Consider the following 22251-nt stretch of genomic DNA (forward strand, 5'->3'; position numbering starts at 1 on the left):
CTGACCAACTGGCAGGTGTCTTCACTGACATTCTCAACATGTCCCTGATTGAGTCTGTAATACCAACATGTTTCAAGCAGACCACCATAGTCCCTGTTCCCAAGAACACGAAGGCAACCTGCCTAAATGACTAACATACCCGTAGCACTCACGTCTGTAGCCATGAAGTGCTTTGAAAGGCTGGTATTGGCTCACATCAACACCATTATCCCAGAAACCCTAGACCCACTCCAATTTGCATACCGCCCAAACAGATCCACAGATGATGCAATCTCTATTGCACTCCACTCTGACCTTTCCCACATGGACAAAAGGAACACCTATGTGAGAATGCTATTCATTGACTACAGCTCAGCGTTCAACACCATAGTACCCTCAAAGCTCATCACTAAGCTAAGGATCCTGGGGCTAAACACCTCCCTCTGCAACAGGATCCTGGACTTCCTGACGGGCCGCCCCCAGGTGGTGAGTGTAGGTAGCAAAACATCTGCCACGCTGATCCTCAACGCTGGAGCCCCCCAGGAGTGCGTGCTCAGTCCCCTCCTGTACACTCATGACTGCATGGCCAGGCATGACTCCAACACCAAGTTTGCAGACGACACAACAGTGGTAGGCCTGATCAACGAGGAGACAGCCTATAGGGAGGAGGTCAGAGATCTGGCCGGGTGGTGCCAGAATAACAACCTCAACATAACCAAGACTAAGGAGATGATTGTGGACTACAGGAAAAGGAGGACAGAGCACGCCCCCATTCTCATCTACGAGGCTGTAGTGGAGCAGGTTGAGAGCTTCAAGTTCCTTGGTGTCCACATCACCAACAAACTAGAAAGGTCCAAACACACCAAGACAGTCGTGAAGAGGGCACAACAAAACCTATTCCCCCCTCAGGAAACTAAAGATTTGGCATGGGTCCTGAGATCCTCAAGGTTCTACAGCTGCAACATCGAGAGCATCCTGACTGGTTGCATCACTGCCTGGTTACGGCAATTGCTCGTCCTCCGACCGCAAGGCACTGCAGAGGGTAGTGCATACGGCCCAGTACATTACTGGGGCTAAACTGCCTGCCATTCAGGACCTCTACACCAGGCGGTGTCAGAGGAAGGCCCTAAAAATTGTCAAAGACCCCAGCCACCCCAGTCATAGACTGTTTTCTCTACTGCCGCATGCCAAGCGGTACCGGAGTGCCAAGTCTAGGACAAAAAGGCATCTCAACAGTTTTTACCCCCAAGCCATAAGACTCCTGAACAGGTAATCAAATGGCTACCTGGACTATTTCCATTGTGTGCCCCCCTCCCCCAACCCCTATTTTATGCTGCTGCTACTCTCTGTTTATCATATATGCATAGTCACTTTAACTATACATTCATGTAAATACTACCTCAATTGGCCCGACCAACCAGTGCCCCCGCACATTGGCTAACCGGGCTATTTGCATTGTGTCCCGCCACCCACCACTCGCCAACCTCTCTTTTACGCTAATGCTACTCTGTCTATCATATATGCATAGTCACTTTAACCACATCTACATGTACATACTACCTCAATCAGCCCGACTAACCGGTGCCTGTATATACCCTTGCTACTGTTATTTTTCACTGTCTTTTTTACTGTTTTTATTTCTTTACTTGCCTATTGTTCACCTAATACCTTTTTTGCACTGTTGGTTAGAGCCTATACGTAAGCATCTCACTAAGTGTTGTATTCGGGCGCTCGTGACAAATAAACTTTGATTTGATTATTTGATTTCTGAAGCATTTATTTGGGCTGCTATTTCTGAGGCTGGTAACTCCAATGAACTTATCGTCTGCAGCAGAGGTAAGAGGTAATTCAGCAGAGGTAAGAGGTAATTCTGGGTCTTCCATTCCTGTGGCGATCCTCATGAGAGCCAGTTTCATCATAGCACTTGGATGGTTTTTGCGACTGCACTTGAAGAAACTTTCAAAGGTCTTAATGTTCCGTATTTACTGACCTTCATGTCTTAAAGTAATGATGGACTGTCGTTTGAACTGTTCTTGCCATAATATGGACTTTTTTTTATTTTTTTTATCCCATTTTCTCCCCAATTTTCGTGGTATCCAATCGCTAGTAATTACTACCTTGTCTCATCGCTACAACTCCCGTACGGGCACGGGAGAGACGAAGGTTGAAAGCCATGCGTCCTCCGAAGCACAACCCAACCAGCCGTACTGCTTCTTAACACAGCGCGCCTCCAACCCGGAAGCCAGCCGCACCAATGTGTCGGAGGAAACATCGTGTACCTGGCCCCCCTTGGTTGGCGCGCACTGCGCCCGGCCCGCCACAGGAGTCGCTGGAGCGCGATGAGACAAGGATATCCCTACCGGCCAAACCCTCCCTACCCCGGACGACGCTATGCCAATTGTGCGTCGCCCCACGGACCTCCCGGTCGCGGCCGGCTGCGACAGAGCCTGGGCGCGAACCCAGAGACTCTGGTGGCGCAGTTAGCGCTGCGATGCAGTGCCCTAGACCACTGCGCCACCCGGGAGGCCAAAATATGGACTTGGTCTTTTACCAAATAGGGCCATCTTCTGTATACCACCCCTACCTTGTCACAACACAACTAATTGGCTCAAACGCATTAAGAAGGAAAGAAATTCCACAAATTAACTTTTAAGAAGGCACACCTGTTAATTGAAATGCATTCCAGGTGACTACCTCATGAAGCTGGTTGAGAGAATGCCAAGCGTGTGCAAAGCTGTCAAGGCAAGGGTGGCTATTTTGAAGAATCTCAAATATAAAATACATTTGGATTTGTTTAAAACTTTTTTGGTTACTACATGATTCCATATGTGTTATTTCATGGTTTTGATGTCTTCACTATTATTCTACAATGTAGAAAAAATTAAGAAAATCCCTTGACTGAGTAGGTGTTCTAAAACGTTTGACCGGTAGTGTATCTTTTGTCATGTCCCCAAAATGTTCTCACCAGACTGGTCCCACAACCTAATGAAACATCCTGGGAACCTTTTTTTAAATGTTTTATAGGAACATTTTTGCAACATTAGGCAAATGTTTTGTACAAACATTCTTTAATCATCACCAGGAATGTGTGTTATGAGAACATTTGCTGTGACCTAAATAATGTTCTGGGAACTTTCACAGAGCCAATTTTGGTTTGCTGGGAAAACATTACTGGTACATTGGGTTTCCAGGTAATGTAATAACAATGAGAACTTTTGGGGAATGTTCTGTGGTGGTTTTTATAATGTTGTGCACAACATTTTAGTGAATGTTAGAACATAAACATTCAGAGAACGTTGTTAATAAAACCTTTATCAACCTATTGTAAGAGAGAACCCTAACTAGAACATCATGGGAATCTTGGATAATGTTCTGGGAATGTTTCTAGTTTGCTGGGTATTGGCAATCACATCTACAGTTGTAGACAAACAGTGAAATGCTTACTTATGGGCCCTTCCGAACAATGCAGAGAAATAATAGAAAAATAATAAAATGAGGAATAAATACACAATGAGTAACTTGGCTATATGGCAGAGTCTAAAATGAACACACGCCACCAGCCAAGTATGAGCTGTTTTCAAAGTGTTTCTGTCGTTTTGTTTCATAGCTTGTAGCTAATCACACAAAGAACTAGGACTTATATATATCTATCCATCCCGCGACGCACAGCAAGTCTACTAAAGTGAGACTTTGCCCTTCTGTGTCTTGACTATTTACATTGTCTTGTTCACAAGCTAGGTTGTTTTTCAATGTTTGATTTTTGCTTCAACTGCTAGTGAAGGCACCGGCTACTAGTCAGATTCTGTGTCACTAACAACTAGAGCAGCTAGCGCCCTCGTTGGCACGGTAACCTCCCGCCCTTAAAGGAGGTAGCTGAACATTTTGTCTCTGTAATATTTTGGTTCAAATGTAAACATTTAGCAATATACCACTTTTTACTAGTATTACATTTGTTTGAGAAACATTACAAAGCATGCTCATCTGTTAAAAAAAATATGTTTTTGGTGTAATTATGGCAACAATCATGGTGAACCAAAAAAGTTTTTCAGGCCCTGTACACGGGTTACCAGTTCCGAGTCTGTGCAGGGGTACTTGAGGGTAGATTTGTACATATACTGAACACAAATATAAATTCAACAATTTCTAGGATTTAACTTAAAGTTCATATAATGATCAATTTAAATAAATAAATTAGGCCCTAATCTATGTATTTCTCATGAGTAGGCAGGGGTGCAGGCATGCCCACCCACTGCGGAGCCAGGCCCAGCCAATCAGAATTTTACCCACAAGGGCTTACCACAGACACATACTCCTCAGCCCCCCCCCCCCCCCCCCCCCCCCCCCCCTCAGACAATCCCGCAGGTGAAGAAGCCGAATGTGGAGGTCCTGGGCTGGCATGGTTACACATGGTCAGCAGTCGAGGCCGGTTGGACTTAGTGCCAAATTCTCTAAAACCATGTTGGAGGCAGCTTATGGTAGAGAAATTAACATTAAATTCTCTGGCAACAGCTTTGGTGGACATTCCTGCATGCCAATTGCACGCTCCCTCAACTTGAGACATCTGTGGCAATGTGTTGCACATTTTAAAGTGGCCTTTTATTGTCCCCAGCACAAGGTGCACCTGTGTAATGATCATGCTCTTTAATCAGCCTGTTGATATGCGACAGCTTCCTCAGAAACCACCTGGTATAGAGTTCCTGGATGTCAGGTAGCTTAGCCCTAGTGATGTACTGAGCCGTAAGCACTACCCTCTGTAGTGCCTTGTGGTCAGATGCCAAGCAGTTGCCATTGTCTAACTCCGCCCCCTCTGCGGTTTCTCTGTAGTCGCGACATGGAGAGTAAGGATACCCTGCGGGGTCTGCAGAAGATGGAGGACCGGCCCGAGGAGCGGATGATCCGGGAGAAGCTCAAGGCCACCTGCATGCCCACCTGGAAGCACGAGTGGCTGGAGAGACGTAGCAGGAGGGGCCCGGTGGTGAGCTACTGCAGCCTGACACACATGGACACAGAAACAAACGCATGCACACACGGCTATAATACTGTATAAACATGTAGGTCTATATACACACACACACACACACAGAGAGAACACCACACGTGTGTGTGTGTACTTAGCTTACTGTGCAACGCTTAACATTTATAGATCCAAGCAACTCTTAAATATTCACTACTCTAAAGACTGATTTGATACTGTTAATGCTTTGAAATAAAGTTTGTTTTCATGACTCAAATCTATCAGAATTGGACATGCCCAACCCTGGGCGTTGCACCTAGTCTTTCACAGCAGACACAGATGCTGACCTCTAGCCCCCTGACCTCTAGTCTTGACAGTCTTCTGAGAGGATTGGACGGATATATGTATTATGGTAATATAGCTACATCATGCCTTCCGATTGGCTGCGTGGAAATGTCAATGCTTCCACCAGATCTACAGACCCGTGTTCAGTTGACCAACGTCGGAGATAGAAATGCCATGGATAGAGCTGACATTATTCCTTGTTCTACATGTCAGAGAAACATGTTTGTTCTACATAACAAATGTCTGCCTGAACTGTAAAGGGACTCTACTGTCATTTAGGCCTCATTTCGCCTACCCCAACCACATATTAACCCCCTGTCCTTCTCTCCCTCAGGTGGTGAAGCCCGTCCCCCTGCGACCGGACGGGAGCGAGGCGGGCTGTAAAGCAGCAGAGGCCGGAGCCGACGCACCCACCAGCTCCTCCCCCCAGCAGAGCAGAGGGCGCCGCAGCCCCTCCCCCGGACCCCCCTCTTCCTCCTCCTCTTCCTCTGGCAGGGCCGGTGGGAAGCCTGAGTCCCCCGGGGTGCGCAGGAAGAGGGCCTCACCCGTGCTGGTGATTACCCACATACAGACGTAGCACAGACATAAAAACATTTTGATGATAATATAACATTGATTAGATATCAAGCCTCTTCACTTGGGGTTTAAAGAACTGTAAAAAGTATCATAGCAATATAAAGTCCTAAGTGACTATTTAGTGACAATATAATATACCCATGTAACTATTGTTCTGAGGCTGTCTTAATCTGATGTTGTTGTGCAGTTTCAGAGTGGCAGGGTGACGCCCCCTCGCCGGGCGCCCTCCCCAGACGGCTTCTCCCCCTACAGTCCTGAGGAAACCAGTCGCCGTGTCAACAAGGTCATGAGGGCTCGCCTCTACCTACTGCAGCAGATAGGCCCCAACTCCTTTCTGATTGGAGGAGACAGCCCCGACAACAAATACAGGGTGTTCATTGGCCCACAGGTAGGAAGTGCTGGAAGTCCACTCAGACCAATGAAGATTTAAACAGAATCAAGACTAATTTTCAAATCGACTCCCTCTACCCTCTGTACTTGTGTAGATATTAAAAGGATTAGATGGGTGTTATCAGCTATTATGTCGATACAGACATTTCAAACATATACAAGTGTCTAGACTTGGGGTCGATTGGGAATTGATTAAACTGATGCAAGTTTGTGAGATTCCAACTGGCAGGCTAGATTGAGGCTTGGCTGCAACAACAGCTCCAGCTTTTACCAAATTGCGTTTACAGCAATGGGGTTAGAGTAACTGTCCATTTGAAAATCTCACTTTTAAAAGTTTGTATTCTGTTAACTTATACCCAAATAATGTTGTTGACTCGTCCTATACTCGTATTTGTGGCCAAAACATACATTGAAGTAATAATAGGGCTGGGAAATGCCAGGGACCTCACGATAATATTGTCATGATACTTAGGTGCCGATATGTTGCAATTTGATACTGTGATTTTATTGCGATTCGATTTTCTCCCCCTACAGTCCTGAAGAGACTAGCGCCAAAAAAATATGGCAATATTGTCAAAATGATATAATACTATATATCATCAAAAATAATATCCCCATATGTAGTTGTACTAAGAAAGAAACTGTTCAAAAACCACACCTCAAACTTGTATCTCAACAAGAACGCTTTCTATTTTCTCAGAGTATGATGTCATACTCCTGAAGAGGATGAGCTGACCAATCCACGGTCTAAAGGAGGATGAGCTGACCAATCAGCGCTCTACTCGCATTAATATTTTTTATGACCAATATGTGCCCACACTATTCTGTTGCTTTTTAACATACTGAACTTAATTACTATTTTTGGGGGGAAGGAGAACCATTTCACTCGTATTGTAAGTAATTATAGGTCATATTTCATAGAAATCTGGAAACACTGGACAGTTAGTTTAATAAGTTACTTCACTTGTACATTGCCAGGCTCTTTTTGTTTACCCAGCCATTTACTACTGTAGCGATTATCCAGCCATTTGCTGCTGGGCGATGGAGTGATTACCCAGCCATTTGCTACTGGAGCGATGGAGTGATTACCCAGCCATTTGCTACTGGAGCGATGGAGTGATTACCCAGACATTTGCTGCTGGAGCGATGGAGTGATTACCCAGACATTTACTACTGTAGCGATGGGGTGATTACCCAGCCATTTGCTACTGGAGCGATGGCGTGATTACCCAGCCATTTGCTACTGGAGCGATGGCGTGATTACCCAGCCATTTGCTACTGGAGCGATGGAGTGATTACCCAGCCATTTGCTACTGGAGCGATGGCGTGATTACCCAGCCATTTGCTACTGGAGCGATGGCGTGATTACCCAGCCATTTACTACTGGAGCGATTACCCAGCCATTTACTACTGTAGCGATGGAGTGATTACCCAGCCATTTGCTACTGGAGTGATTACCCAGCCATTAGCGATGGAGCGATTACCCAGCCGTTTACTACTGGAGCGATTTATCGTTAATAAATGGCTGGGTAATCGCTCCATCGCTCCAGTAGCAAATGGCTGGGTAAACGCTCCATCGCTAATGTAGTGATTACCCAGCCATTTGCTACTGTAGCGATGGTGCGATGTAGAGCTTCCTCTTACTAAAGGCTTGCTTCCCAAATGGCACTACTTTTGACCAGAGCGTTGTCCAACGTGGGGGAATTAGGGAACCATTGGGACAGATGGATCAGCAGGTCTGTATCTGTCTGAGGGACCATTTATGGCCATCTGTGTGTGCCTGTGCGTGTGTTTGTGAGTGCGGTGTTGGTATGTATATACACACACATGTGAGTAACCCCTCGGTCTGCTATCCTCTCCATTCACTGTAGACGTGTAGCTGTGGCCGAGGGGCGTTCTGTATCCACGTCCTCTTCGTCATGCTCCGTGTCTTCCAGCTGGAGCCCTCAGACCCCCTGCTCTGGAGGAAAACCCTCAAAAACTTTGAGGTAACCTTTCAGCAACCAACCGACATGCCCTGTAACCAATCTGTGTAATTTCCTTTCTCCCTATTGAGCTGAGAACTGAGCTGTACCGTGCTGGCCTGTTTAAGGATCCAACATAGTTGCTGAAAACGTGCTGGACAGGACAATGTGAAAATGGGGATATCCGTACCAGCACAGTATGCTTCAGGTCGAAACAATAGTTGGACAAGGGCATACATGATTAGCTAAACCCATTTTGTAATGACCAATTTCCAAAGAAACTTCAAAGCTAGAATATGTCTATGTTTAGGATAACTTTCAATGACTTGCACCGTCTTGAATGCACGTTAAGATATGCACTTGAATATGTAGATACTTAAACCACTAGTAGAGAAAATGCCAATCTGACCCAAGATCAGCGTCTAGGGCAAATGTCTCCCTACGACGGCTAACTGTGGCATTGTCTCCAGGTGGAGAGCTTGTTCCAGAAGTACCACAATCGCCGCAGCTCGCGCATCAAGGCGCCGTCGCGCAACACCATTCAGAAGTTTGTGTCGCGCATGTCCAACCCCCACACGTCCTGTCCGTCCAGCAACTCTGGCGCCTCGAGCAACGACAGCAGGTAGTGTACACACACACAGAGTACAGATGTTGTATTGTAAAACATATTATGCCAGAAGTCCCTTGAATACCACCAAGTTGTATAAACAAAAGTGTTGTCAAATTTTTGATTTTGATGTGAACGAGGGTCAAGCATTGGTTTAACACATTGGTCCAGCTTGGTTTAACACAAATGTCTCTTTCCCTTTCTGCCCTGGCTGTTATATATATATATATGTGTGTGTGTGTGTGTGTGTGTGTGTGTGTGTGTGTGTGTACAGTTGAAGTCGGAAGTTTACATACACTTTAGCCAAATACATTTAAACTCAGTTTTTCACAGTTCCTGACATTTAATCATCGTAAAAATTTCCTGTTTTAGCGCATCACTTTATTTTAAGAATGTGAAATGTCAGAATAATAGTAGAGAGAATGATTTATTTCAGCTTTTATATATTTCATCATATTCCCAGTGGGTCAGAAGTTTACATACGCTGAATTTGTATTTTGTAGCATTGCCTTTAAATTGTTTAACTTGGGTCAAATGTTTCGGGTAGCCTTCCACAAGCTTCCCACAATAAGTTGGGTGAATTTTGGCCCATTCCTCCTGACAGAGCTGGTGTAACTGAGTCAGGTTTGTAGGCCTCCTTGCTCGTACACACTTTTTCAGTTCTGCCCACAAATTTTCTATAGGATTGAGGTCAGGGCTTTGTGATGGCCACTCCAGTACCTTGACTTTGTTGTCCTTAAGCCATTTTGCCACAACTTTGGAAGTATGCTTGGGGTCATTGTCCAGTTGGAAGACCCATTTGCGACCAAGCTTTAACTTCCTGACTGATGTCTTGATGTTGCTTCAATATATCCACATAATTCTCCCTCCTCATGATTTCATCTATTTTGTGAAGTGCACCAGTCCCTCCCGCAGCAAAGCACCCCCACAACATGATGCTGCCACCCCCGTGCTTCACGGTTGGGATGGTGTTCTTCGGCTTGCAAGCCTACCCCTTTTTCCTCCAAACATAACGATAGTCATTATGGCCTAACAGTTTTATTTTTGTTTCATCAGACCAGAGGACATTTCTCAAAAAAGTACGATCTTTGTCCCCATGTGCAGTTGCAAACCGTAGTCTGGCTTTTTTATAGCGGTTTTGGAGCAGTGGCTTCTTCCTTGCCGAGCGGCCTTTCAGGTTATGTCGATATAGGTCTCGGTTTACTGTGGATGTAGATACTTTTGGACCTGTTTCCCCCAGCATCTTCACAAGGTCCTTTGCTGTTGTTCTGGGATTGATTTGCACTTTTTGCACGAGTACGTTCATCTCTAGGAGACAGAACGCTTCTCCTTCCTGAGCGGTATGATGGCTGCGTGGTCCCATGGTGTTTATACTTGGGTACTATTGTTTGTACAGTTGAATGTGGTACCTTCAGGCGTTTGGAAATTGCTCCCAAGGATGAACCAGACTTGTGCATATCTACCATTTTTTTCTGAGGTCTTGGCTGATTTCTTTTGATTTTCCCATGATGTCAAGCAAAGAGGTGCTGAGTTTGAAGGTAGGCCTTGAAATACATCCACAGGTACAACTCCAATTGACTCAAATGAAGTCAATTAGCCTATCAGAAGCTTCTAAAGCCATGACATGGCGTGCTTCCATGACGTGCTTCTACACCTGCATTACTAGCTGTTTGGGGTTTTAGGCTGGGTTTCTGTACAGCACTTCGAGATATTAGCTGATGTACGAAGGGCTATATAAAATAAAATTGATTGATTGATTGATGACATAATTTTCTGGAATTTTCCAAGCTGTTTAAAGTCACAGTCAACTTAGTGTATGTAAACTTCTGACCCACTGGAACTGTGATACAGTGAAATATTCTGTCTAAACAATTGTTGGAAAAATTACTTATGTCAAGCACAAAGTAGATGTCCTAACCGAATTACCAAAACTATAGTTTGTCAACAAGACATTTGTGGTTGTTGTTGAAAAAAAAAGTTAATGACTTCAACCTAAGTGTATGTAAACTTCCGATTTCAACTGTGTATGTATATGTTTATGTCCTTTGTTTTTCTCTTCCCCCTCTCTGTCTCTCTCTCTCTGTCCCCCTCTCTCTCTCTCACCCCCTCTGTCTCTCTCTGTCAGTAGTCTGAAGGATGAAGAGGAGCAGATGTGTCCTATCTGTCTGTTGGACATGCTGGATGAGGAGAGTCTGACTGTGTGTGAGGAAGGCTGCAGGAACAAGCTGCACCACCACTGCATGTCTATCTGTGAGTACAACAGTACGCTATCAGAAGACTGCATGTCTATCTGTGAGTACAACAGTACGCTATCAGAAGACTGCATGTCTATCTGTGAGTACAACAGTACGCTATCAGAAGACTGCATGTCTATCTGTGAGTACAACAGTACGCTATCAGAAGACTGCATGTCTATCTGTGAGTACAACAGTACGCTATCAGAAGACTGCATGTCTATCTGTGAGTACAACAGTACGCTATCAGAAGTTCAACTCATTTAAACTTTTGACGCGTGTACAGTGTAATATGGTCCCTGTCATCTAAGCCAAGGTGAGCTCTGACATTGTCAAAATAGTTTTACCCCAGTAACACTTAGGGTTAGTTCATAAGGCAGGGGTATTGAAATCTGACTCTACAAGGTCCTGAGTACTGCTGGTTTTCCGTTCCTCCAGATAATTAATTACACTCACCTGGTGTCCCAGGTCTAAATCAGTCCCTGATTTAGTCCCTGATTTAGAGGGGAGAATACTTTTTTTTTTAAAGCAGTTAAACTGGCATCAAGGTCCAGATTTTTCTATTTGAGGGGCATATGATATTCTGTTGTAGTTGCTTTTAGGAACACTATGCACATGTATATCCATTATGGCGCTACCACTATACACCAACTACTACTACCTCTGTACACCAACTACTACTACCTCTGTACACCAACTACTACTACCACTGTACACCAACTACTACTACCTATGTACACCAACTACTACTACCTCTGTACACCAACTACTACTACCTCTGTACACCAACTACTACTACCTCTGTACACCAACTACTACTACCACTGTACTACCACTGTACACCAACTACTACTACCACTGTACACCAACTACTACTACCACTGTACACCAACTACTACTACCACTATACACCAACTACTACTACCACTATACACCAACTACTACTACCTCTGTACACCAACTACTACTACCTCTGTACACCAACTACTACTACCTCTGTACACCAACTACTACTACCTCTGTACACCAACTACTACTACCACTGTACACCAACTACTACTACCACTGTACACCAACTACTACTACCACTGTACACCAACTACTACTACCACTGTACACCAACTACTACTACCACTGTACACCAACTACTACTACCACTGTACACCAACTACTACTACCACTGTACACCAACTACTACTACCACTGTACACCAACTACTACTACCACTGTACACCAACTACTACTACCACCACTGTACACCAACTACTACTACCACCACTGTACACCAACTACTACTACCACCACTGTACACCAACTACTACTACCACCACTGTACACCAACTACTACTACCACCACTGTACACCAACTACTACTACCACCACTGTACACCAACTACTACCACCACTGTACACCAACTACTACCACCACTGTACACCAACTACTACTACCACCACTGTACACCAACTACTACTACCACCACTGTACACCAACTACTACTACCACCACTGTACACCAACTACTACTACCACCACTGTACACCAACTACTACTACCACCACTGTACACCAACTACTACTACCACCACTGTACACCAACTACTACTACCACCACTGTACACCAACTACTACTACCACCACTGTACACCAACTACTACTACCACCACTGTACACCAACTACTACTACCACCACTGTACACCAACTACTACTACCACCACTGTACACCAACTACTACTACCACCACTGTACACCAACTACTACTACCACCACTGTACACCAACTACTACTACTACCACCACTGTACACCAACTACTACTACCACCACCACTGTACACCAACTACTACTACCACCACCACTGTACACCAACTACTACTACCACCACCACTGTACACCAACTACTACTACCACCACCACTGTACACCAACTACTACTACCACCACCACTGTACACCAACTACTACTACCACCACCACTGTACACCAACTACTACTACCACCACCACTGTACACCAACTACTACTACCACCACCACTGTACACCAACTACTACTACTACCACCACCACTGTACACCAACTACTACTACTACCACCACCTCTGTACACCAACTACTACTACTACCACCACCTCTGTACACCAACTACTACTACTACCACCACCTCTGTACACCAACTACTACTACTACCACCACCTCTGTACACCAACTACTACTACTACCACCACCTCTGTACACCAACTACTACTACTACCACCTCTGTACACCAACTACTACTACTACCACCTCTGTACACCAACTACTACTACTACCACCTCTGTACACCAACTACTACTACTACCACCTCTGTACACCAACTACTACTACTACCACCTCTGTACACCAACTACTACTACTACCACCTCTGTACACCAACTACTACTACTACCACCTCTGCACACCAACTACTACTACTACCACCTCTGCACACCAACTACTACTACTACCACCTCTGCACACCAACTACTACTACTACCACCTCTGCACACCAACTACTTCAACTGGTGAAGAAAAGCACTGAGTGAAAACAAGACTTTCAGAGCTTCTACTCTGTCTATTTTAGTGTCATTTCACCGTATCAGCTTCTCTATAAAACCTTCATGGATGACTGCATGGAGTCACTAAATGTCAGACGAGTCCATGTCTGAGGCCGGGCCACAGAGACCCAGGTCTCAGTCAGTCGGTCGATGTTAGGGGAGGTCGCTAACGGCTCGGAGCCTATTATAATTTCCCCCTTCACAGAGTCAGCCTCTGTTTGACGAGGTGTGGAGTGATTAAACATGTATTTTGAGAGAAGCTGATACGGTGAAATGACACTAAAATAGAGTAGAAGCTCTGAAAGTCTTGTTTTCACTCAGTGCTTTTCTTCACCAGTTGAAGTAGTTGGTGTATAGTGGTAGTAGTAGTTGGTGTATAGTGGTAGTAGTAGTTGGTGTATAGTGGTAGTAGTAGTTGGTGTATAGTGGTAGTAGTAGTTGGTGTACAGTGGTAGTAGTAGTTGGTGTACAGTGGTAGTAGTAGTTGGTGTACAGTGGTAGTAGTAGTTGGTGTACAGTGGTAGTAGTAGTTGGTGTACAGTGGTGGTAGTAGTAGTTGGTGTATAGTGGTGGTAGTAGTAGTTGGTGTATAGTGGTGGTAGTAGTAGTTGGTGTACAGTGGTAGTAGTAGTTGGTGTATAGTGGTAGTAGTAGTTGGTGTATAGTGGTAGTAGTAGTTGGTGTATAGTGGTAGTAGTAGTTGGTGTATAGTGGTAGTAGTAGTTGGTGTATAGTGGTAGTAGTAGTTGGTGTATAGTGGTAGTTGGTGTACAGTGGTAGTGGTAGTTGGTGTATAGTAGTAGTTGGTGTATAGTGGTAGTAGTAGTTGGTGTATAGTGGTAGCGCCATAATGGATATACATGTGCAAATAGAGTGAAGGGGGAAATTGTAATAGGCTCCGAGCCGTTAGCGACCTCCCCTAACATCGACCGACTGACTGAGACCTGGGTCTCTGTGGCCCGGCCTCAGACATGGACTCGTCTGATATTTAGTGACTCCATGCAGTCATCCATGAAGGTTTTATAGTCCAGCAAGCACCACCACACGCCACTCCACTTACTCCCATCTCATTACACACACAGCCCTATACAGCCCTCTCGATAGTCTGTCACGTTCGTGCCGAGGCCCTAGCCTCCTCCTCTCTCTCTACACTCCAGTCTAATTGTTGCTCCATTTTATTGGCGCATTGACTTCCTTGACACATTTTTCTAAACTGGGGGGAGAGCTAATTCTGTTGGTCTGTCTGTCTCGCAGGGGCTGAGGAATGCCGGCGGAACCACGAGACGCTCATCTGCCCCCTCTGTAGAGCCAAGTGGAAGTCCCATGATTTTTACAGGTAATTTTAACGTGTGTTTGTGTGGGCTAGGAACTAGCCACTCCTGGAAAGACTCCTGGGATGGGGGGAGGGAGAATGATTTGACAGCGCACCAGCTGGTATCTGGTATTGTTGTGTGAAAGACGGGGGAAGCGGCTTCACTATATTTGTGTCTGGGAGGAAAGGAAACACCTGCCTCGTCTGAGATGACAGAACAGCTGTGGAGCTTTGAATCTCATGCAAGCTGAATGCAAGTTATGGTTAACTAATAGTTAGCTAACTATTGAATGGTTTATAAGCTGTTTATAAACTCATAAAGTGTTAGGGATTTAGATTAGCGCATATCGTGTGGAACTGCACAATGAATCTGTGATTGATTCATTGCAGGCTATGTCAGTGACACAGTAGCCCAGAGACAGGAAAGAACCTTGAGTGTTAGCGGTGAGCTACGCTACAGTGTATTCGGAAAGTATTCAGGCCCTTTCCCCTTTTTCCACATTTTCTTACGTTACTGCCTTATTCTAAAATGTATTAAATCGTATTTTCCCCTCAATCTACCCACAATACCCCATAATGACAAAACAAAAACAGGTTTGTTGGTACAGGTTGTTACATTTACATAAGTATTCAGACCCTTTACTCAGTACTTTGCTGAAGCACCTTTGGCAGCGATTACAGCCTCGAGTCTTCTTGGGTATGACGCTACAAGCTTGGCACACCTGTATTTAGAGTTTCTCCTCTGCAGATCCTCTCAAGCTCTGTCAGGTTGGATGGAGAGCGTTGCTGCTCAGCTATTTTCAGGTTTTTCCAGAGATCGGATTCAATTCCAGGCTCTGGCTGGGCCACTTAAAGACTTGTCCCGAAGCCACTTCTGCGTTGTCTTGGCTGTGTGCTTAGGGTCATTGTCCTGTTGGAAGGTGAACCTTTGCCCCAGTCTGAGGTCCTGAGCACTCTGGAGCAGGTTTTCATCAAGGATCTCTCTGTACTTTGCTCCGTTCATCTTTGCCTCGATCCTGACTAGTCTCCCAGTAGCACGTTAGTGGTGCGCTAGGCTATATCATTCTAGGTCAAACAGGGCTACGCTAATGCAGTGTGCCAGAGCCATCACATTAGCATGTTAGTGGTGCGCTAGGCTATATCATTCTAGGTCAAACAGGGCTACGCTAATGCAGTGTGCCAGAGCCATTCCACTTAAAGCTTAATAGAAGCCAATAACTGAGCCCAGGTTGTGAGTTCAGGGAATATCAGTGTCAACAGCCCCACCACCTCCCACACACATATACACACATCACCATTCGAGACTCACCCCCCACACATCACCATTCGAGACTTACCCCCCCCACACGTCACCATTCGAGACTTACCCCCCCCCCCCCACACGTCACCATTCGATACTTACCCCCCCCCCCCCACACGTCACCATTCGAGACTTACCCCCCCCCCCCCCCACACGTCACCATTCGAGACTTATCCCCCCCCCCACACAACCATTCGAGACTTACCCGCCCCCCACACGTCACCATTCGAGACTTACCCCCCCCCCCCCCCCCCCCACGCCGTCACCATTCGAGACTTACCCCCCCCCCCCCCCACGCCGTCACCATTCGAGACTTACCCCCCCCCCACGCCGTCACCATTCGAGACTTACCCCCCCCCCCCCCCCCACGCCGTCACCATTCGAGACTTACCCCCCCCCCCCACGCCGTCACCATTCGAGACTTACCCCCCCCCACACGTCATCATTCGAGACTTACCCCCCCCACACATCACCATTCCCTTAACTCTCAACCCTTACAACCAGCCACTGTAAAACATTATAGAACTAAAAACTATAGACATTATGTGTCTTCACAATGTTTATCTGAATGCTCTAGTGCTGTATAATGTTACATACCCCTGAATGAGCCCATGCTAAATACACTAGCCTCAAGAACTTCTTTGAACTTGAAGTGCCGCGCGTGTGTGTGTGTGTGTGTATGTGTGTGTGTGTGTGTGTGTGTGTGTGTGTGTGTGTGTGTGTGTGTGTGTGTGTGTGAGTATGCACACGTATGTTGGTGTGCGCACCTGTGTTTGTGTGTACGTAGGTTTGTCGTGAGCTCGATCCCCTCCACAGTGCGGTTATGTGAGCCAGACAGCCAGGCACCAGCCCTTGTTTTGTGCGTCTGCTTGGGAATGAAATGATAGCTGTTGTTTTTTCCCCCCTTAAGGCATGAATACTGTCAAAGTATCCGTTACCCCCTCCGCCCTGAAATTGTACCCAGTTGTTTTTCTATGTTTTTTTGTTGTTTGTTTGCAATTATGATGACCCGCCATGTCACATGACTCTTGTGCCAATACAACAGGAAGGAAAGAGTTTCAAATTTTCCGGTTTCGCTGGGTTGATTCCTGGCGTCTTCAGAATATGATTCCCCCCCACCTCCCCCTATTGACAACTTCTCCCCCCATTTCATTATATTCTGAAAGTATATTCCTGAATTCGGACCAAGCCTGAATCCGCATATTTGTGACCATTCTTTATTGTAATATCAAATGCTCAGAACTACAATTCAAACTTAGTCTAGTTACCTACCACCACCATTTTGAGTCCCCCAAAAATCACTAAAAGCTCACTGACTTTGGCGTCTTTCTCGGCAGCCATGACCCCTCATCTGTCTCCATGGAGAATGCGGCGGCGTCATCGTCCCACAGCGAAGGGGGTTCCAGAGGGGGGTCATCGTCCCAGGAGGGGGACTTCACCCTGCCACAATACGGGGTCCAGCAGATCCCCCAGACCTACAAAGAGCTGGCCGAGCCCTGGATAAAGGTGAGCGGGGTGGGAAGATGGACGCGGGGTCTATAATGTGGGGACCCTGTCTTATACTTTCAAATTCTTCAATAACCTTTTGAGCTTCTGCATTTTTTAGGACTATTCATTTCCCTTTGCCTACAAAGAGGGGTTCACGTGTACTTGTCTCTATCCAATCAGTGCCATATTCCTTTCAGACTCATTTAATGTCTCTGTCCCAAGGTGTTTGGCATGGAGGTGGTGGGCTGTCTGTTCTCCAGGAACTGGAACATCAGGGAGATGGCCCTGCGGCGGCTGTCGCATGACGTCACCGGCGCGCTCCTCCTGGTCAATGGTGAACGCTCCTGGCCGGGGGCGGGGCTAGGGGCCGGGGCGGGCTGCTCTGAGGTGTCGGGTGACGTGGTGGTGGAGTCGTGCTGTAGCGTCCTCTCCATGGTGTGTGCTGACCCTGTCTACAAGGTCTACGTGGCTGCACTGGTGAGACTCAACATTTAGTCATTTAGCAGATGGTCTTATCCAGAGCCACTTAACAGTTCCTGCATTCATCTTAAGATAGCTAGGTGGGACAACCACATATCAGTCATGGCTGATAACTATTTAATTATCAGCGAAGTTGGTGCTAGTAAAAAAGAGCATTGTGAGTGTTTTAGTATCTTATTTTCTTAAATATGACTGTACCATACTCCAGCTGTCAAGGAAAGCATTTTGGCCCCATAAAGTCTGAAGCCCCGTCCATAAACAACCTCTTATCACGGCGCTTCCAAAACGTTTATCTTCCAGGAATCACCATCACTTCAAAGACAAATTATACACTGGACTGTATGTACACAGTGATCGCAATGCATAGACGGTCAAGTAACTTCCACTCATTGCCATGAACCCAGTGCTGAAGACATGAAATGTATTGTTATCGGTACTCAGGAATTGATTAATTAGCGCTACCCGATCTCCGCTTTCACCCCTTGGCCTGTCTCCCTTCCACCACAGCTCTTGAATTGTCCTAAAGTCCACTTCAACAACAAGCTAGCTTGGACTAGTCCTAAAGTCCACTTAAACAACAAGCTAGCTTGACTAGTCCTAAAGTCCACTTCAACAACAAGCTAGCCTGACTAGTCCTAAAGTCCACTTCAACAACAAGCTAGCCTGACTAGTCCTAAAGTCCACTTCAACAACAAGCTAGCCTGACTAGTCCTAAAGTCCACTTCAACAACAAGCTAGCCTGACTAGTCCTAAAGTCCACTTCAACAACAAGCTAGCCTGACTAGTCCTAAAGTCCACTTCAACAACAAGCTAGCCTGACTAGTCCTAAAGTCAAACCAGCAGGGATTCTCCAGGGACAGACTGAGCATCTCTCTTTTTTTCACTCCTCCTAGCCTAATTTCTTCTACTTCATCTCTTTTAGAGAACAATATTTATTGGTGGCTGTTTTAAAAAATATGCAGACCCTCTGGGGAGCTTGACATTTCCCCCCGCGGCACTTTGCTTCAGCAGAGCTGCGGTTATGGAAAACAAAAAGAGTTCTGTCTTCTCTGGGGGCTTTCCAGCGTGTTTAGCAGCAGACAGACTTTTGGCGTCTGTTGTATTCTTCTATTAAGACAAAGCAGGGGATGTTGGTGATGGCGGGGAGTGGACTAAAAATACCATGGGCACCACCAGAGTTGGAAGAGTGGGACAAAAATCGACTTTAATCACTGTTTTGAAAAGCCTCTACTTTGTTTGAGAAAGTGTGCTCAGATCACGGGGCAAAGTCGTTAGCTACGTGCGCACTACCTGGGACCTTGTAACGAGTGAAAATGCCAGAGCCACCATTTCAATAACTTTGATGATTGGGGTCCTATTTTCTTGCCTTGTCATATCATGTGACGTGGCTTCCCCTTTGGAAGTTTTGTTTGTTTTACCAAAATGCTTGTTTATTGATATGATCCGTCTCTCCTGAGAGTAGAGTAGGCTGTGGAGAATGTAGTAATGGAGGGAGAGGGAGGGAGTGCGTGCGTGCGTGTATGTAGTGCTGTGTTTGAGTGATTTGTGAGTGAGTGGGATGAGGTGGTTGGAGGAAGGAGTAGCCTTGTCTGCCTGGTGGAGGGAGGGAGGGAGGGAGGGGGAGAAAGAGTCTCTGAGTCCCTCTTTTTCTCTCTCTATCGGTCTCTGGGCAGCATTCCAATGCAACGCTCTATCAGTCACCACTCCTCACACCTCTTCTCTCTCTCTGGGAGTAAGGGTCAGGCTGCACCGCCTGTAACCCAGCACCTCTACCCCTCTCCTGGGGGGAGCACCACCAAGTGTCCTCCACCTCCAGCCGAGGCCACAGAGGGTCTCTAATGGCCTGTTGGTCAGGCCCAGGTGGACATATTCTCACAGGAATAGACAGTAACTCGACTGGGTCAAAAGCATAATTTCCCCAACCGCCTTATTAGTATTACATTTGGGCTCCAAGAGGTCTTGTGTTGCGAAATCATTTTTAAATTAGCAACTTGCCATCTCAGCATTTGCCTTGTTTGGTTTAGTCATGTAGGTCAAAAAAGCTTTATATAGCTTTATATAAAGTATTTAAAACTCATAGTTGATAGTAGGTTATTGTACTTTAGACTGGACAATATTGTTGTCACATTCACTGTTCTTGTCTTTACACATGTTCCACACACAGGACTAGGGATAAAGTGTTTGTAGTACTGACTATGTTTGAAGTGGTAATGTGAACCCTGGTCTCTCACCCCCTTGTTGTAGAAAACCTTGCGGGCCATGCTGGTGTACACGCCCTGCCACTCGGTGTCTGAACGCTCGCGCCTGCAGCAGCTGCTCCGGCCCGTGGTGGAGACCGTCCTGGTCAAATGTGCCGACGCCAACAGGTAAAGTCAGTCTGAAACTACACAGTGGGATAGATATGGGAGCCTGACTACAACTGCTTGTAGCTAGTGCCCTCAGGTGGAGAATACACAACAGGACTTGTTAGGTTTCTCCCAGTATGATCAGTGGTGAGTTCTATCAGGGATATTCACATCTGAGCCTGGAGGTCCGGAGTGATGCTGGTTTTCTGTTCTACCTGATAATTAATTGCACCCACTTGGTGTAAATCAGTCACTGATCAGAGGGGAACAATGAAAATCAGCAGTGGAACTGGCTTCCAGGTTCAGATATACATTTCCATGATATACTGTATATCTCTAAGAACTGACTCAAATATGGGCACCTTTACTTGTGGTATAATACTGTTAGTCAACAGATTTCCATGATTCCTGTCTCATTTCAGTAGGTCTATGTTGCACACTGTATAATCTCGTTTAAGCCAGAACTAAAATGTTGCTTCATTTGGTCAGAATGTTAACGTAGTCTGTCCACGAGAGATAACACACTGTATAAAAGTTAGAGTATGAATGACGGCCATTAGCAGTCTAGCATGGACATTAATTCTGAGTGTCGTGTCCAGTCGTACCAGCCAGCTGTCGGTGTCCACACTACTGGAGCTGTGTAAAGGCCAGCTGGGAGAGCTGGCTGTGGGTAGAGAGATCCTCAAAGCAGGTAAGAGGTACAAATCCCATGCAGCCCCTCTGGGTTATCAGTGGGAATGTATTATTCACCCCATATCACATACTCACCACAATTTATATATGCGACTTTGACTATATCTGTTGTCTTAAGTGTTTTTTTTCTTCTTCTCAACAACAGTAAATATGCCACTTGTCTAATACTCAATATCCATCTGGCCATTAATGCCCAGGTGCGTAGGTCCTCAACATCCAACTGCCAACTCATTGTAAGCGTCTCTCCCTATCCATCTCTCTCAGGGTCCATCGGTATTGGCGGGGTGGACTATGTCTTGAACTGCATCCTGGGGCCCCAGACGGAGGCCAATAACTGGCAGGCCCTGCTGGGCCGTCTGTGTCTGATTGACAGGCTCCTGCTGGAGTTCCCTGCTGAGTTCTACCCCCACATCGTCTCCGGAGGGGACTGGCACCAGTCTCAGACCCTGGGGGATAGGTACGCAATCTTCTCCTCTTCTAGACTTGTTCTTGTATAGCCTGATTCACCTAGCTGCTGACTCGAGTCTGACTCCCTGGGAGAGGAGTGCCACAGGGATGAGCCTGATTCACCTAGATGCTGACTCGAGTCTGACTCCCTGGGAGAGGAGTGCCACAGGGATGAGCCTGATTCACCTAGATGCTGACTCGAGTCTGACTCCCTGGGAGAGGAGTGCCACAGGGATGAGCCTGATTCACCTAGCTGCTGACTCGAGTCTGACTCCCTGGGAGAGGAGTGCCACAGGGATGAGCGTTGTGCCCAGTGATATTTCCCTGACTTAGTAGTTTGGATCTTGTAGTCACGTAGCCTTGGGCTCACAGCATTGATATGGTGATCTTGTCCTGGTATAGCCTCGATCACCTAGACAAAGTCAAAACCTTGTACGCTTGAGTGCGTAGCCTTGGATACATTGCCTTGACCTGGCCCATTACTCTGACTGCTTGGGAAGTTCATTAAGGGGCCTAATGTGCTATTATGGATTCTTTGGGTATTGCTATTAATAAACACTCCTAACTTTATT

At 46.1% G+C, this 22251-nt stretch overlaps 1 protein-coding gene across 3 annotated transcripts in view; it reads left to right on the forward strand.

The window, feature by feature from the left end:
• map3k1 (mitogen-activated protein kinase kinase kinase 1, E3 ubiquitin protein ligase) overlaps positions 1 to 22251 on the forward strand; it is a 59261-nt gene that overhangs the window by 26305 nt on the left and 10705 nt on the right. For 2 of the 3 annotated variants that reach the window (XM_055875469.1, XM_055875472.1), the window contains exons 2-13: positions 4804 to 4954; positions 5613 to 5831; positions 6042 to 6242; positions 8116 to 8232; positions 8679 to 8830; positions 10941 to 11065; positions 14869 to 14950; positions 17564 to 17732; positions 17937 to 18191; positions 20439 to 20560; positions 21139 to 21230; positions 21497 to 21689. In XM_055875469.1, coding sequence (XP_055731444.1) covers positions 4804 to 4954; positions 5613 to 5831; positions 6042 to 6242; positions 8116 to 8232; positions 8679 to 8830; positions 10941 to 11065; positions 14869 to 14950; positions 17564 to 17732; positions 17937 to 18191; positions 20439 to 20560; positions 21139 to 21230; positions 21497 to 21689 — 1878 coding nt within the window. The remainder of the gene's footprint in view (positions 1 to 4803; positions 4955 to 5612; positions 5832 to 6041; positions 6243 to 8115; positions 8233 to 8678; positions 8831 to 10940; positions 11066 to 14868; positions 14951 to 17563; positions 17733 to 17936; positions 18192 to 20438; positions 20561 to 21138; positions 21231 to 21496; positions 21690 to 22251) is intronic. The other variant, XM_055875471.1, reaches the window with a different exon arrangement.

Source organism: Salvelinus fontinalis, chromosome 21, assembly GCF_029448725.1.
Source record: "Salvelinus fontinalis isolate EN_2023a chromosome 21, ASM2944872v1, whole genome shotgun sequence".
NCBI classification, from domain to species: Eukaryota; Metazoa; Chordata; class Actinopteri; order Salmoniformes; family Salmonidae; genus Salvelinus; species Salvelinus fontinalis.